General features: G+C 40.3%; 1 protein-coding gene across 4 annotated transcripts in view; it reads right to left on the reverse strand.

Annotated features, from left to right (window-relative positions):
• Positions 1-422: 422 nt before the first annotated feature.
• Positions 423-16041, reverse strand: part of LOC100092510 (spermatid perinuclear RNA binding protein) — a 115676-nt gene continuing 100057 nt past the window's right edge. For 3 of the 4 annotated variants that reach the window (XM_029062078.2, XM_029062080.2, XM_029062079.2), the window contains exons 11-18: positions 15910-16002; positions 14872-15071; positions 14072-14230; positions 11075-11209; positions 10373-10513; positions 7122-7245; positions 3568-3612; positions 423-867 (exon numbers count right to left, since the gene is read on the reverse strand). In XM_029062078.2, coding sequence (XP_028917911.1) covers positions 791-867; positions 3568-3612; positions 7122-7245; positions 10373-10513; positions 11075-11209; positions 14072-14230; positions 14872-15071; positions 15910-16002 — 974 coding nt within the window. In that variant the 3' untranslated portion in view covers positions 423-790. The remainder of the gene's footprint in view (positions 868-3567; positions 3613-7121; positions 7246-10372; positions 10514-11074; positions 11210-14071; positions 14231-14871; positions 15072-15909; positions 16003-16041) is intronic. The other variant, XM_029062081.2, reaches the window with a different exon arrangement.

The following is a 16041-nucleotide window of genomic DNA, read 5'->3' on the forward strand; positions in this document are numbered from 1 at the left end:
ACAGAAAAATATTTATTTGGGAATTGCCGTGGGTCAACAGAGGAGTCACAAAATTTAACTAAACACAAAGAGATCATCCACTGTTAACAATCTCCTTTGTTTGCTTTTAGCATCTGCTAAAAATAAAAAGTTTTCTTAGGTTAAATTACTAACCCTTTGATTATAATTATTTCCTCGGTTGTCAATTTCTTTAAAGTTTTTGATGCCTAGGTATCAAATCATATCAAAAATAAGCTAAAACAATATTCAAACCCAAATGTTATTGTCTGTATTACATACCTTAATATTTACAGAGTTAAAATTTAACTGAAAAGTTTCTGTTGAGTTAAAAAAAATAACTACAGCCTGAGTTAAATAGCTCTATGACAATTATAGGTCATTAGTTAAGAATCTGTGACTGCATCAGGAACCAGGCAGTACTCTGTGTTACAACAAAACAGTTTATTTGTGATCAGTGTTTTATACTCTATACATCCTTCACAAATTTAATTTTACATAATCTGATACTTCATTTAAAACTTAATCTTGAAGCTGCTAGTTCTTCCCTAGAACAAAAGGGCTGGTATAAGTTATTATCTGAAAATGAGGTAACGTTTCACAGAACTTTTTTTTTCAAGTTTTAGAGAACTAAATTTGCATTTGTTAAAACCAAAGGTAGGAAAAGATGTCCTTTACAAATGATTTTGCTCAAGTATGTGTTCAAAGGAAAACAGGATAAAAAGGCTTTTTTCTCTTCTAGTATTCAGTATTGTACTGCTGTTCAATCAGTACGAATTAGCTTCTGCCTTTGCTAAAAGAATGAGTAGTGGGGAACAGGATATGTTGGGAATTTCATAACTGGTAACAGAACCATTCTCTTGGGTAAACCTACAGAGAGAAGAAACGGAGAGGACTCCAAATAAGTTTAATGAGCCAATGGAAAATTCAGGTTAAAAAGATCTTACAGTAATATCATTAACCCTTTCCAGATGAGTCAATCAAAGTGCTTGGCTTGGGGAGCGGTCTGTAAATCTCCATCAGAGTTCTCCCGTTATTCCGAAATTGCTCAAAGGAAATAATGTGACCAATATTACTCCTACCCAACTCAAAATCGCTTCATTTTCAGGATTATGGGTGGAGCAATTGTTTGATTTCAAGAGAATGCCAATCTTAAACGAGCTACCTTTTCCAATCCATTATGTGAATTAGGATTAATTCTGAAGCTCTACATGAAGCTACTATTAAATGCTCTGAAGTAATTAATAAATCCAAATCAGTTCCCATAAACATTGCACCACTGAATTTGGCAGGGCAGATAGGAAATTCCAACAATCAAAGCCTAACTCGACTTTGATAGTTCTTTGTCCCTTACAGGACAGCCATTCCAAGATTGAACAAATAAAAGCCATGCTCGTAACCATCCTCTAAGGAGGAAATGCAGGAATAAACGATATTGAAATGGCAAATCTGGAAAGATTAATTGCTTAATACGTTCTTGTGGCCTCACAAACTTCTGCATACTCAAACATTTTTTAAATCTGCTCCTATTTAGGTTCTCTATTAGATAACCCTACAGAGAAATCACAAAGCAGCAACAGCAGGTATTCAAGAGCACCGGATGATCAAAGTGAAGTTTCCCAACATGCAACAGCTTTACAAAGGCCAAAAGACATATTTACCTTACAGCCAAAAAAAAGCAATATTTTAGTATTTTTGCATCACAATAAGAAAATATTAAAAAACACATTCTTTATGTGAAAAATGGGGGCATCAGATTTTATAAGCTTTTGAAGTCAGTTATATGCTACACGAAGTGTCTGAATCTTTACATTCAAGTTCAGATATGGATGCGGTGTAAAAGAAAAACGTTACAGTCCAAAAGAGAGCAGGGAGGTAGGCAGAAGGCTAACTGGGGGAGAGGGAGTGAAATATTCAAGGCGAGTTAAAAATACTCTCACCTCAAACCACCTATGATTCTCAACTTTGTGTTTTTTCTATGAATAAAATAAACTAAAATTTCCCACAATTCAGTGAAAATGGATAAGGTCTGGCTTTGGTTTTCAAACAAGATATGAACACTGAAGAAACATCTATGTTTAGAAAACCACAGCATAAGATACCTAACTGGAATTATCCTGATTACAAGAGGAGGGCTGGGAAAAATCCACTGTCACATGGTGTAAAGAAATGGTAAATAACTGACATGAGAATTTCCATTTTCATATCAGAATTGTAGATTCTTAGTTTAACAGGAAATTCTGTTCCTCTCTATACAGAAATGAGTTCATACATCACCCTGGATAATTATGTCCCAACTCCTAATCACCACAGCCCAATGTATAGGCTGATTCTGAAATAGAATTCAATGCCATAATGTGTGTGGGAGGTGAAGCAGGGGAAAGGAGCGATTTCACAACAACTTAAAAAAAAAAATCTAAGTCCAAGTTAAATCAAAAAATAATTCTTCTACCTTCAAGGGAGGAGAGATATAATAATCTTCCAAACCCTAAAATGCTTTTCCTATGAGGTCTCAGGTTTTTTTTTCAATTTTATTAGAAAAGCAAAATTTTGTGTAAGAAGAAATATAATAGAAAAACCCAAGTCAGAAGTCACTGAAAGAGGTAAGACCAAATTCACTTACCCATTAAGTTATTACAGAAAACTGGCACCTACAAAGTACAGTGCATGTGCACAAGCATGCAAACACACACACACACACACACACACACACACACACACCCACATACCCCTTTCTCTCTCCCCCCTCCCGGCCCCTCGTGCAGGTACCTGGTTCTAGAGCACAGAGCACCTTTAATCTGCCCCGTAGGCATGTAGTGTAAGGACATATCACTGACTCCAAATGGGTTTGCCTCCATTGCCACATAAACCTCATTCAAAGTTACCAAAGGGGCCAGTTAGAATGAAAAAGCGACTTGCAGTTCAAACTTTTTCTAAAGCAAGGGTCGCTAACTTGCTTCTACTTTCTCAAGTGTACTGCTAAATCCCATCTGCCTAAGCTAGTTTACTGCCTCGGTAAGAATGCTCCAATAGTGCTGGTTTTCTAAGCATCTTCTCAGTCCTCACCGAGCTGGGCTCTAACCAACAATGCTCTGAACTTGAATGCAACAGTTTATTTGTGTAAATATTTAAGGTGAAGCATAAATATCTGTGGCACCCTAACTCAACCTAATTTAGGTGTGTTTACAGAAATACTACTAGCATGGAGCCGAAGACTAATGCTAAGCCAAACACTGGTAAGGCCCTTGAGTATCCTTTGAATGGAGCATAAATTGGCTGTAAGGAATACTAAAAAATTTTCCCATTCAATACGGTGAAAAAAAACAGGCATTTAGAACGCGCAGTCCTTCAACAATCAGGCAAAAGCAAAGGGAAAAGCTACTCCAACCTAACCAAGAACCACAAGGTTTTGGCATTTTCAAAATGAATTAAGGTGCAATCATCATCATGACCAAGCCTCTTTGGATTTTTCAGATTAATTTGCACAAATCCTAAAAAAAAATCACATTTTACTTTGGACTGCCCTGATAGAGCCGATAATTCAAGAGTTAAGTAATGTGGAGTACATACCATAGGCAGGGGCAGCTGTGCTATATCCATAGGGTGCTCCATAACCTAATACACAAAAACAGAGTGAGGAATCAATTCAATACTGAAAAAAATAAAATCAGCATTTGTACCAAATACAGATTTCAAAAGCGGGCAAAGCTTGGTTTGAGAAAAGAGGCCAGAGCAAGGATGAAAAATACATTGTTTCCACGCTCTTTGGTAGTAAATGATAAAATAGAGGAAGACTTCTCTAGGTAAAATATTGCACATTATTTTTGTGCAGTCCTTCCAAGAGGCAGATTACATTAGCTTCAATTTGTTCTCGTGATAAAATGCAGTTGGGCCTTTCCGTAAATATCCAGATTGCCTTGAATTCTCTCTTCCCGGGAATCCTTAGAGAGGCCCCTAACTAACCTGTAAAGTGAGAGTTGACAAAACAGTTCCCGAAATCTCCATTCTTAAATAATATAATAAACCTAGTCCAAATTATAAAATCATTTTCCCCTATTTCCATTTTAAAAGGAAACAGGATCTCTATGGAAATTTTTCATATTCTTATGAGCCAATATTACCGTATTTCCTCACACTTACTCATGTAATTGCCCCCACCACATCATTCTTACACGAGCCCTGATTTTTCAGGAGGAAAAGATTATTTTTCTGAGCAGTGATAACACCACGTGCCAGGACAGGGAGAAAGGCAGGGTACCGTGCCGTGAGGTTTTCTTTTCGGAAACGTGCCTGAGCTAGGGGAGGAAGGTAGGGTCAGGACGTCCAAGGTACAAGTATGAGCGGCAAATCTAAGGGGGATATGTACTTAACTGAGTGCTATAGTTAATCCCCCATGTAATAGCCTCTCCCCTCTTTTGGGTCGCAAACATTATGCAAAATTTGATGAGCAAATATGATATCCTATTTTGAGGATTTTTAAATCTCAGTTGTCCTCCTTGCTTGAAGATGATGTCACTGACAATGCAATTTACTGCAGCCGTGAGTGTGGCTGAAAAGATTGATGTAGGTCATCAACTGGCCCTCAAGAAGATTGGCCTTCACAGTATTTCCAGGTATGTGGAAGACATTTTTAATGGGAGGGTTAGAAAAACACTAGCAAAGGATTAGTATACTTCTCTGTCGGGGAAAGGATCCTGGACAGTGTACAGACAAAATACTAAGAAAAAAACACCCAAATCAACTGGGGACGTGAAACAAGATCATCCAGATTTGTCAAAAGCCAAGTAGTATTAATCCTAGTTTTCAATGTTTGCTTTTCCATAATTTTTCAAAATGGGTGACTTCCCTCCAGTAGAAAGGAGATAAGGGAAAATAGAAAGCAAGAGTCAAAACTTGAGGTCAGAAGAAAAATGTCTGTTCAGCACGTTATCCCATCAGCATGGTATTTTGCACATTTTAAGTGTTTAATAAATGTCATTACTACTAATACTGGTTCAATAGCGATATGAGAGGAAATGTGTCCATTTCTTGTGTGCCTACCTAACATAGAGCCCCTGTGCCATAACCCTGGGGCCTGGAGTCCTCGGAATCCATCCCCATCTTTGGTATCCTATGATATCTCAGGGAAGTCATTTAATCACTTTACCAATAGACAATGAGCAACTTTACCGACACTCTCAAAGTCTCCACTTGACGATGCTAGTCTGGCAACTCAAAGAGTAGCTATTTCTAAGTTTTTCTTCACTCCATTCGTTCTTTCATATCCATCTTCAGCTGCTGCCCAGTTCATTAGGGCTCAGCCTGGCAGCCATTTCACACAAGAGGCCTTCATCCTGCCTGGCTACCCCAGAGTTGTGACACCAGATATTGCTCAACCTACACACACTCACGCAACATAACCGGCTTTTCTGTTTGCTCTGGGCAGTGAAAAAAGCATTTTAAAAGAGAGGCAGCATGGCACAGTGTCAGCAGGTAAACCTTCCCCTATATTCAGTGTAGTTTTATTATTTGACTGGAAAACCATTTAAGAACAGACACCCTGGATCAGTTAGCAAATGGAACATGGAATATCTATTTCCTCTCTCAGTTACTTTCAACATATGATCGTTCTTATTAGAGGCTCTGGTAGCAGTTCCAACTCTTGAAAGAACATTCCTATGAACACAATACCACTGGTGGATGCCAGATTAAAAACTCCATCATTCAATGTTTTGGAACATAGTACACAACACGGGACTGACTGGCTCATTTCAACAACTTTTCCAAATTGGTTTAATGGGGGCCTTTTTACTTTAAATAACACACTGAACTAAACAAAAACAAAAAAGCAACAGAATTTGCTGAACCATTCAAAACCCTCCCGAGAAGCAGTTATTTTGGATGTAAAAAAAGGCACCCTATAAAAACTCATTTGAATGATGCCTCTGGGAATGACAGTGCTCGCAAAAGGTGATGAAGAGGAGAGTCGGATATAAAACTGCAGAATCGGGGCCAAAAAATTCAATGTTTCTAAGGGAGCAATGATGGTGGTGAACAGTAAGGGAACGTATCTCAAGTGACGTTACTGGATAAGAGTTGATCTCTTGAGGACAATTTATGCAAGATCCTACAAACAATAAGAAACCTAAGGGTTTCTTTTGGAAGTAGGTACACACCTGCCTTTTAATAATAACAATTACGCTGTTTAAGGTACGCACCTGCCTTTTAATAATAACGATTACAGTGTTTGTTAAGTGCCTTCTATGTGCCAAGCACCCATACTGCAGGCTGGGGTAGATACAAGACAATCAGATTGGGGAAAATGAGGAGGAGGTATTAAATCCCCATTTTACAGATGAGAACACTGAGGCCCAGAGAAGTTAAGTGACTTGCCCGAGTCACACAGCAGGGACTCGGAGGAGCCAGACTTAGACCCCAGGTCCTCTGACTAGGCCACCCTGCTGGCCCATGGTATAACCCCCAGTGGATGAATTTTGAAGCTACTTTTCACTCAGTGGGGCCTTCTCAGGAGAAGCCAGCCCAGCCTAGAGACAGCTGAATGTGATCCAATGGGAAAGACTCATCAGGTTACCACTGACTGCTGGGAGAGGAGCTGATGAGAAAACAAAGACCATATTGCAACCCCAGAATGATCATTCTGATAACGAATAATTCAATAGATTCATAATCCCTCAGTCAAACGAGTCCATGACTTTCACAGTCCAGTTTTAAATGAATGTATTAATGGGGGGGGGGGGGGGAAGGTGGGAGATACACAGAAGGGAAAAACAGATATTATAAAATCCAATGATTTGAATCACACCTCCAACTGCCCTTTTCAGAAGGCCGCTGATGAGGAGCAACATAGACTAATTGAAGTGCACCCCTTCTGCCTCTGCTTGCCCAGATTCTAGGAGTGGTGAGGCGGGAGGCGAAGGGAAGATTTGGAGGTGACAATATTAAGTAGAAAATAGGTATCCTTAGTCCTTCTGCAACCTATTTGTAAAGAACTGTGAGTTTCCAAGTCCTGGCAGAGACAGAAATCAAAATTCTTGGAACATTTTCTGTACAATGAGAAAGAATGTGATTGCTTTCCCAAACTTATCTGAGTGGGGGCCCCAAGCCCAATGCAATCTATACGATACCTGGGGCTATGTATCCCGGAGCTGCAGCTGCCCCAACAAACGCCCCCCTCGCTATTGTTCCTCTGCCTCTGCCTCGAGCCGCTTGCACTGCTGCAGACACTGCTGAATTCACAACACCTTTTGCCTGTTATGGACAACAAAATTCATTATTACTGGTAGAAACGATCCATGTCCCTTGAACGCATACTCTAGGAGGAAAGTCATTTATGACTCGGTATGTTACATAAAGGACTTTTATTGGGTTTTAAAGTTATTGCACTCAAATTATATCCAGAGCCTGGGATTTTGGTCTGTGTACAATAACTATGGCCACGGTCTCTAGGCTGAAACTGAAGTGAACAGAGCATGCATAAATCCCCAGGAGCCCCTCTCCAGCCAAATGTCATGGTGCCCAAGGCACAACTGAAAGGCCCTCACCCTTTCCGCCAAAAGGAAGGACCCCGAGAATCCAGGTTTGAGGGGGAAGGCAAATGAAAACGAGGGAATGCTACAGCACAAAATAGCACTGAACTACAAGAATGCTGGCCTTTACCTCCCTCTGCAATCTTGTGAGTACAGATAGCCCCCAACTTACCACTCTTCTGTTTACGATGAACAGCACCTACAATCTTTCTAAATTTACCCCTTTTTATCTACACAACACACAGGTTTGGGAGCTTTACAACACTTGGCCTCCTTTATAGGATTAACTATCTCCGGGTCCAAGGGCACTGGAGGGAGGTGCTTGGGAACACCTGGAGGAGCAGAAGGAAGTTTAAAGAATGGGGGCAAGGGAGGGGGTGGAGACTACTTGATTGCTAGAATCCCCAGAAAGAGGTGACGTCCATTTTACTTCTAAGGAAGTAAAAATAAGCCAGACTATTATGGAACTGCTCTGACTCAATTATGTGCTATATTACTCATCTATAACTGATAAGAGTAACCACTTTTCAGAGATTTAGGTAAAAACAGGGCACCCGAACTTTGGTTCTGAAACCAATCACCCATTTATAACATTGTTCCTATGAGAAAATTAGTTCCAACTTCAAATGCCAATTTAAAACAGGTTTTCAAGAACCAATTTCGCTGTACATCTGACTGCCTGAATAAAGCATACTAACAATTTTTTAAAAATCTACTTGTTAAGTGCTTACTATGTGCCAAGTGCAGTACTAAGTGCTAGGGTAGAGACATGATAATCAGGTTGGACACAGTCCCTGCCCCATAAGGGGCTTAAATAGGAAGAAGTAAGATTGTATCCCCCTTACAGATGAAGTAACTGAGGCATGGGGAAATTAAGTGACTTGCCCAAGTTCACACGGCAGGTAAGTGGCAGGGCCTAGATTAGAACTCCCACGCCTGTGTTCTTTCCTTGAGGCCACACTGCTTTCCAATGACATAAGCAAGTGATCATGACCTCAAATACTGATAATTTGTTAATGACGGTAGGATATAGGCTCCTCGTTGGCTTTGCCAGTACAAGTGCTAGAAACAAGAGCTCCTATTGGAAAGAGGAGTTTCAAGGCCCCCAGTCTCCCCAATGGACTGATTTAGCAGATGTTTCTTCTGTTTTGTTGAAAACGTTGAACTACCTTCCTTTGCTGAGATACAGTGTTTCTTGAGTAGAAAACTGCTGCATATGAGTTCCCTATTTCCCCCAGACTCTCACTCCTTTTATGGCTTAAAGAAAAGTCCTGTGATTCCAGCATATGATTGATGTTGCTAGGAGTCAATCCATTAATAAATGGTATTTATTGGTATTTACTATGTGCAGAGCACTGTACTAAGCACTTGGGAGAACATCATCATCATCAATGGTAATTACTGAGCGCTTACTGTGTGCAGAGCACAGTAGTCCTTCTCCTACCTTAAGCTCATTGTGGGCAGGGAAGGGGTCTGTTTATTGTTGTACTGTACTCTTCCAAGTGCTTAGAACAGTGCTCTGCACACAATAAGCATTCAATAAATAGGACAGAATGAATGAATTAAATGAATGTACTAAGAGCTTGGGAGAGTAGGATACAAAAGCATTGGTAGAAACGTTCCCTGCCCCAGCAAGCTTACAATCTAGATGGGGAAATAGACATTAAAATAAATTACAGACAGATAAATATGTAAGTGCTGTGGGGCTGGGATGAATTTCAAAGTGAAGTAATCTGGCAGCATTTACATTGCTTTAAATTAATCTCAGAGTTGTCAATTAAGAAGAAATGTAACTACAGATATGTAAAAACACTCAAAAGACTGTTTTTAAAAATTGGAAATAACTGGGAAAAAAGCTTAATGTAGGACTTATGGATAAGTTGCTTGATGGATTCAAAGAGATCTTTGAAAAAATGCACTCTATAAATCTAATATACAGGTAAAGGCAAGAAGACTTACCTAACTGGAAAAAACAACAACTATTCATTGGATGTTTTCAGATAGAGAAAAATTCCAACTATTCTACATAAAACTAATTGGCGTATTACAGTTCAAGGAGATCCGTTTGCTCACTGAGACCTATGGTAAACAAACTTACAGTTTTTAATTATAAATAACTATAGTTTTGTTGTTTAAATCCTTTATCTTTAATTTACAAAAATACTTTTTTTTTAGCTTCTACTGTAATATGCTCCATCACCAAGTGAAATGACCAGATCACTTTTAGACCCATCAAGCTACAATTTGAAGCTGAGGTCTAACTCACCACATATTCTAACATTTTCTATAAACTTTACCCATCTATATGACTGTACCCTTAGAGCTCCTGTAAGTTCTGGGACTGCAGCACCTAATAATTTTCTCAGCTCTTTTTTTTACACTGATGACATTCGCTGTGCCTACAAGCAAACAAAAGCAGCAGAATATCAAATGCCATTACATCACCCCAAAGCCAAGTCCAACCTTCGCAAAACAAAAGGGCAAAACCGGTAGGTAGTTCGAGAAAGTTCACCTTGCTTCTGGTGAGTTAGAAGCAACATTAGCAATTCCTGCCAGTGTTTCACTAAAATTTATAAAAATTCAAACCCCAGCATTTAGTTAATCAAGGTAGTGCCCATGACAAAAATATGAAGCTGAAAGCCTCAAGGAAAAGTCTTTGTGGACAAACACTGCAGCATATGGTTGTAGTACTTCCTTTCAGTTTATTTATCTTACTACTCAGAGTGGAGAGGCTGAATCAGACAAGAGAACAAAATTGTTGTACAAACACGTAGATATAAGAGAGGAAATTTACATCACTGGAACATCTCCAGAAGCCACTTCGCAGAGTTCGATGCTGGAAATCATACCTGAGGAATAATCTTCTTTTTCTTATTGTTTGCTGCGTTGGGTCCAGAAAACAACTTCTCCAGAGCCGCTAAAGCCGCACTTGCTTTGGCCACCTTCTTATTTGGGCCTGCGCCTCTGAATTTCTGCCCATCTACTTCTACCTATAATCAATAACAGAATATCCACCACATTGTTCACTTTCTGAAATAAAATTTAATACAACTGAATCCCAGCCAATTTGACAAGAAACAAAGTCAGCAAATGGAAACTGAGTAAGCATAAACCAAGTTGTACTGCATGGAAAAAAGTTTTTTCAGCAATCCCTCTTTTTACTTGAACCTGGTGAATCATTATCAGAGTCCCAGGACTGTTGTCTACAGCATCTTCCTTGCACCTTTATCCCTTCTACTGACAGGCAGGGAAAAAATAATTCAAAAGTAGTTCCCTGCTTTGAAAATTTAATTTCTTTGGCATTTAGATGCAAAAATCAGAGTCCCAGGACTGTTGCCTACAGCATCTTCCTTGCACCTTTATCCCTTCTACTGACAGGCAGGGAAAAAATAATTCAAAAGTAGTTCCCTGCTTTCAAAATCTAATTTCTTTGGCATATAGATGCAAAAATTATAAGAACTGAAAAAGGGACAAAAAGTAAAAAAGAACATAAATTCCTTGAAAAAAATAAATTACCAAAAAAAAAAATCTACCTGGCTCAGTTCACTCACCTCCATTACAAAGCGTTTATCATGGCTTCCACCAGTCTCTGAGATGAGTTCATATTTAAGACCTCTTCTTTTTTCATTCAGCTCCATAACTGGGTTTTTGCCACTTGCTGTGAGGATAGGGCCCTGAGTTCTTACCTAACAAAGGAAGAAGTTACCTCCTGAATTGCCAAACTATGAAGTAAGGTCACTGAATCTTCAAATATATACTGCAGTAAGTCACATAACAGCTATAAATTCTTCTGCACCACGCATCTGATAGGCCTGGGGCAAAATGCCAGGCTGAAAGCTTATATGAAAATTAGCTCATGTTTCACCATAAAGTGCCAATGGACATGACAGAGGGAAGATCTAAATCAGATATGCTTGATTCTTAGAGGAATTCCAAGCTAAAATGAGAACAGCTTTCAAATGTCTAGAAGCCAACAACTATGCTATCGAGGAAAGACAGGGTATTCATTCATTCATTCATTCATTCATTCATTCATTAGTATTTATTGAGCGCTATGTGCAGAGCACTGTACTAAGCGCTTGGAATGAACAAGTCGGCAACAGATAGAGACAGTCCCTGCCGTTTGACGGGCTTACAGTCTAATCGGGGGAGACGGACAGACAAGAACAATGGCAATAAATAGAGTCAAGGGGAAGAACATCTTGTAAAAACAATGGCAACTAAATAGAATCAAAGCGATGTACAATTCATTAACAAAATAAATAGGGTAATGGAAATATATACAGTTGAGCGGACGAGTACAGTGCTGAGGGGATGGGAAGGGAGAGGGGGAGGAGCAGAGGGAAAAGGGGAAAAGAGGGTTTAGCTGCAGCTGGTTTAGCTGGAGAGGTGAAGGGGGGTGGTAAAGGGATTAGAGGGAGAAGAGAAGCTCAGTCTGGGAAGGCCTCTTGGAGGAGGTGAGTTTTAAGTAGGGTTTTGAAGAGGGGAAGAGAATCAGTTTGGCGGAGGTGAGGAGGGAGGGCGTTCCAGGACCGCGGGAGGACGTGGCCCAGGGGTCAACGGCGGGATAGGTGAGACCGAGGGACAGTGAGGAGGTGGGCGGCAGAGGAGCGGAGCGTGCGGGGTGGGCGGTAGAAAGAGAGAAGGGAGGAGAGGTAGGAAGGGGCAAGGTGATGGAGAGTCTTGAAGCCTAGAGTGAGGAGTTTTTGTTTGGAGCGGAGGTTGATAGGCAACCACTGGAGGTGTTTAAGAAGGGGAGTGACATGCCCAGATCGTTTCTGCAGGAAGATGAGCCGGGCAGCGGAGTGAAGAATGGACTGGAGTGGGGCGAGAGAGGAGGAAGGGAGGTCAGAGAGAAGGCTGACACAGTAGTCTAGTCGGGATATAACGAGAGCCCGTAGCAGTAAGGTAGCCGTTTGGGTGGAGAGGAAAGGGCGGATCTTGGCGATATTATAGAGGTGAAACCGGCAGGTCTCGGTAATGGATAGGATGTGTGGGGTGAACGAGAGAGACGAGTCAAGGATGACACCGAGATTGCCGGTCTGAGAGACAGGAAGGATGGTCGTGCCATCCACGGTGATAGAGAAGTCTGGGAGAGGACCGGGTTTGGGAGGAAAGATGAGGAGCTCAGTCTTGCTCATGTTGAGTTTTAGGTGGGGGGGCCGACATCCAGGTGGAGACGTCCCGGCGGCAGGAGGAGATGCGAGCCTGAAGGGAGGGGGAGAGGACAGGGGCAGAGATGTAGATCTGCGTGTCATCTGCGTAGAGATGGTAGTCAAAGCCGTGAGAGCGAATGAGTTCACCGAGGGAGTGAGTGTAAATGGAGAACAGAAGAGGGCCAAGAACTGACCCTTAAGGAACTCCAACAGTTAAAGGATGGGAGGGGGAGGAGGTATTCCCTTCCAACTCAGAAAGGTGTATGTAAGAGCATTTAGCCATCCTTCCTACCCACCACTTGGGCTGAAGAACATTTCTGAATTTTCAAATCAAGGCCCTAGGTGTAATATAACTGCAGCCCTACTTTGGGAGAGGATTTTTAGAAGACCTATTGCTTAGCACTTTACAAGATGGCAGTAGTCATGTACCTGGCTCAACTGTGATTATTTGTCAAAAGGCTTGAGCGAAAAAATTACCTGAGCCCAGGCCAAAAAAATTAAAAAATCCCGTTTTTGAAAATAAACTTCTCTTCTTCTTTCATAGTAACTGAATACAGTTTTAGGGCTTTACAGTCTGCAAACACTTCTAAAACCCGTTCTTAAAAGGGAGTTAACCAAGAATAATTTGTAAAACTAGCTTTTCAGTGACTATAGTCCACTGCCTAGCTAAAACTAAATTGTAAATTCCTCTATCAGATTGTAAACCCTTTGAGGACAGGGATCATGTCTACCAACTCTACTCCTCCGAGTGCCTAGTACAGTGCTCTGCACACAGTAAGCGCTAAATACCACTGATTGATTACTGAATTTGAGCCTATGCTATCTGAAGATGCTAAAATATAAAAGAGATTTGAACTCCAATCCTCCATATCAGACTTATGTGGAAAAGCAGAGGATAGGCCGGGGCACTGCCATTTTTAATGTGCTAAGTATACTGGAATCAACTATTTAAGCTCACTATTGGTGAATGGTTGATTCCGTGAACAGAAATTAAACTACAGCAAAGAGAGCCCAATCCAATCTGAACATTGGATAATCTAAATATCCAGTTTAGTTTCACAGTTCATTCTGCCCACAAAGGCACCAGCATTATTATTTTGGCTGGGACTACAAACTGTATCTTTCAAAGCTAGGATCTGCTTAAAGCTCTACATTAGGGAGGACTAGCATGGATGTTGCTTTCATTATTAAGCTTCATCATCAGCATGTAATTTCCTCTGTCCCAAATTTAAGTGCTTCATTTAGTGCTTTGCACACAGTAAGTGCTCAATAAATACTACTGAATGAAATTTCCCAGTTCAAGTACTCCCTTGTCCAAGTGGCCTCATTAATTCCAGACAAACACTACTCAGTAACTCTTTTTGGAGAGCATAATTTAAAAAGTAAATATACCTCTAAGGTACTGGAGGTTTCAGTTGTAGAATTTCCAGTATTATTGCTTGAATTTGAAGAGACAGTCTCATTCTTGCCTTCATTGTCTGACTTTTCATCAGAGCTCATACATTCAATATCTGCATCAAAGCCAGTTGGGTAACCCATTGCCTGCAAAACCTTCACAAATTAGAGAGAATAAGTTTGTTTTCTGGAAATAAAAATAATGTAGAGAGAGAGAAAATGTTAAATACCAACATGCATGATTTACTTCAGCTCTTAGAAAACTGCTTGGCACATAGTAAGCACTTAAAACAATAATAATAATAATGTTCTATGGTGTAGTTAATTTGTTCCTAACGTATATGTACAGTAGTTCTTTAGAAAACTCCAAACAGAAATGAAACTCAGTCCATTACATATTATGCATCAGACCATCTCTTCCGGAGAGATTGTCTCTTGCTCTATTGTTACCTATAGTGCTTGATGTTTTAGTTTCACCCTTTTGGGGTGGGCAAGTACTTTGAAGTCTCTACTCCAAGACAATTAGACTCAATCAATTGTATTTACTGAGTGCTTACTGTGTACCAAGCACTGTACTAAGCACTTGGGAGAGTACAATATAGCCGAGTTGGTAGACATGTTCCCCTCCCACAGTGAGCTTACAGTCTAGAGGCTCCATGCTAGAGTCACCTGTTAGTGAGGTTACAGTTTTCCCACTGAGCCACACCGCACAAAATTCACCATACACACACCCATGTCATAGGAAAACTGTGTGGGGGTATACATATATATATATACATATATTTAATTAAACTCACCTTGACTGCTACATGAAGTTTGGCAGTTTTCTTGGATGGTCCTGAAGCTTCGTAGGTTGTGCCATCTACATCTACAGACATCGTGAAGACTGGAGCATGAACGGGACCAGACTGGGACAAAAGTTTATATTGAAGCCCAGGCCTGATCTGGTTTAACCTCATAAGAGCATTCATTAGATCTATTGCTTTACTGTCCAGAACTATTAAAGATCAAGAAAAAAAAGAACAAAAGTGAAAGGGCAATCATTTCCTTCCAAAACAGGTATAGCTATTTCTATCCACTTGAAATAATTATTGTTGTTTTTCTTTGGACAACCAAAATGGGCTTTATTCGACAAACTGCACGGGTACAAGGATTAATTTAGCTGCCACTTGTCTGCTGTGTGATTTTGGGCAAGTCAACTAATTTCTCTGGGTCCCAGTAATGGTCATCTGTAAAATGGGATTAAGACCGTGAGTCTCATGTGGGAACACGGATTTTTTTCCAAGCTGAATACATTGTATCTACCCTGGCACACAGTAAGTGCTTAACCCACTAAAATAAAAAAATTGCAATTTTTAAACCTGTCATCCTAAGCTTGCAGGTGCTTCCCACCTAAAAATATGAGGCCCAAACAATAAAGAGGAAGCACTACATGACATTTAGAAAACTATCCAGAGAATCGGCACGGCCTAGTGAAGAGCACAGGTCTGGGAGTCAGAAAGGCCTGAGTTCTAATCCCAGCCCCTCCACTTGTCTGCTATGTGACCTTGGGCACATCGTTTCTCTCTGTGCCTCAATTCTCTCATGTGCAAAATGGGGACTGAGACGTGATTTCATGTAGGACATGGACTGTGTTCACCCCAGCACATTGTACAGCACACGGTAAGCACTTATCAAATACCATTAAAACAAAACAACACAAAACAAAAACACAACAAAATCAAAAAGACTTTAATACCCCATTTGATATGTATTTTCCTGTCTGATATTACTCATCTTTTTCAATCGTTTGTATTCCAGACAGCAGCAGTTTAGAAAAGAAATGCTGTACGTACTTTTTCTTAAATTTCGCTTCATCTTTTTGTTGGGATCTTTATCATCCCCTAATCCATCTTCAAATGGTCTTTTCAGAGCAGAGGACCCAGCACCTACAAGAGAAGATTCCCTGGGTTTTTTAATCAGAGCAA

The sequence above is a fragment of the Ornithorhynchus anatinus genome, chromosome 4 (assembly GCF_004115215.2).
Source record: "Ornithorhynchus anatinus isolate Pmale09 chromosome 4, mOrnAna1.pri.v4, whole genome shotgun sequence".
Classification (NCBI taxonomy): Eukaryota; Metazoa; Chordata; class Mammalia; order Monotremata; family Ornithorhynchidae; genus Ornithorhynchus; species Ornithorhynchus anatinus.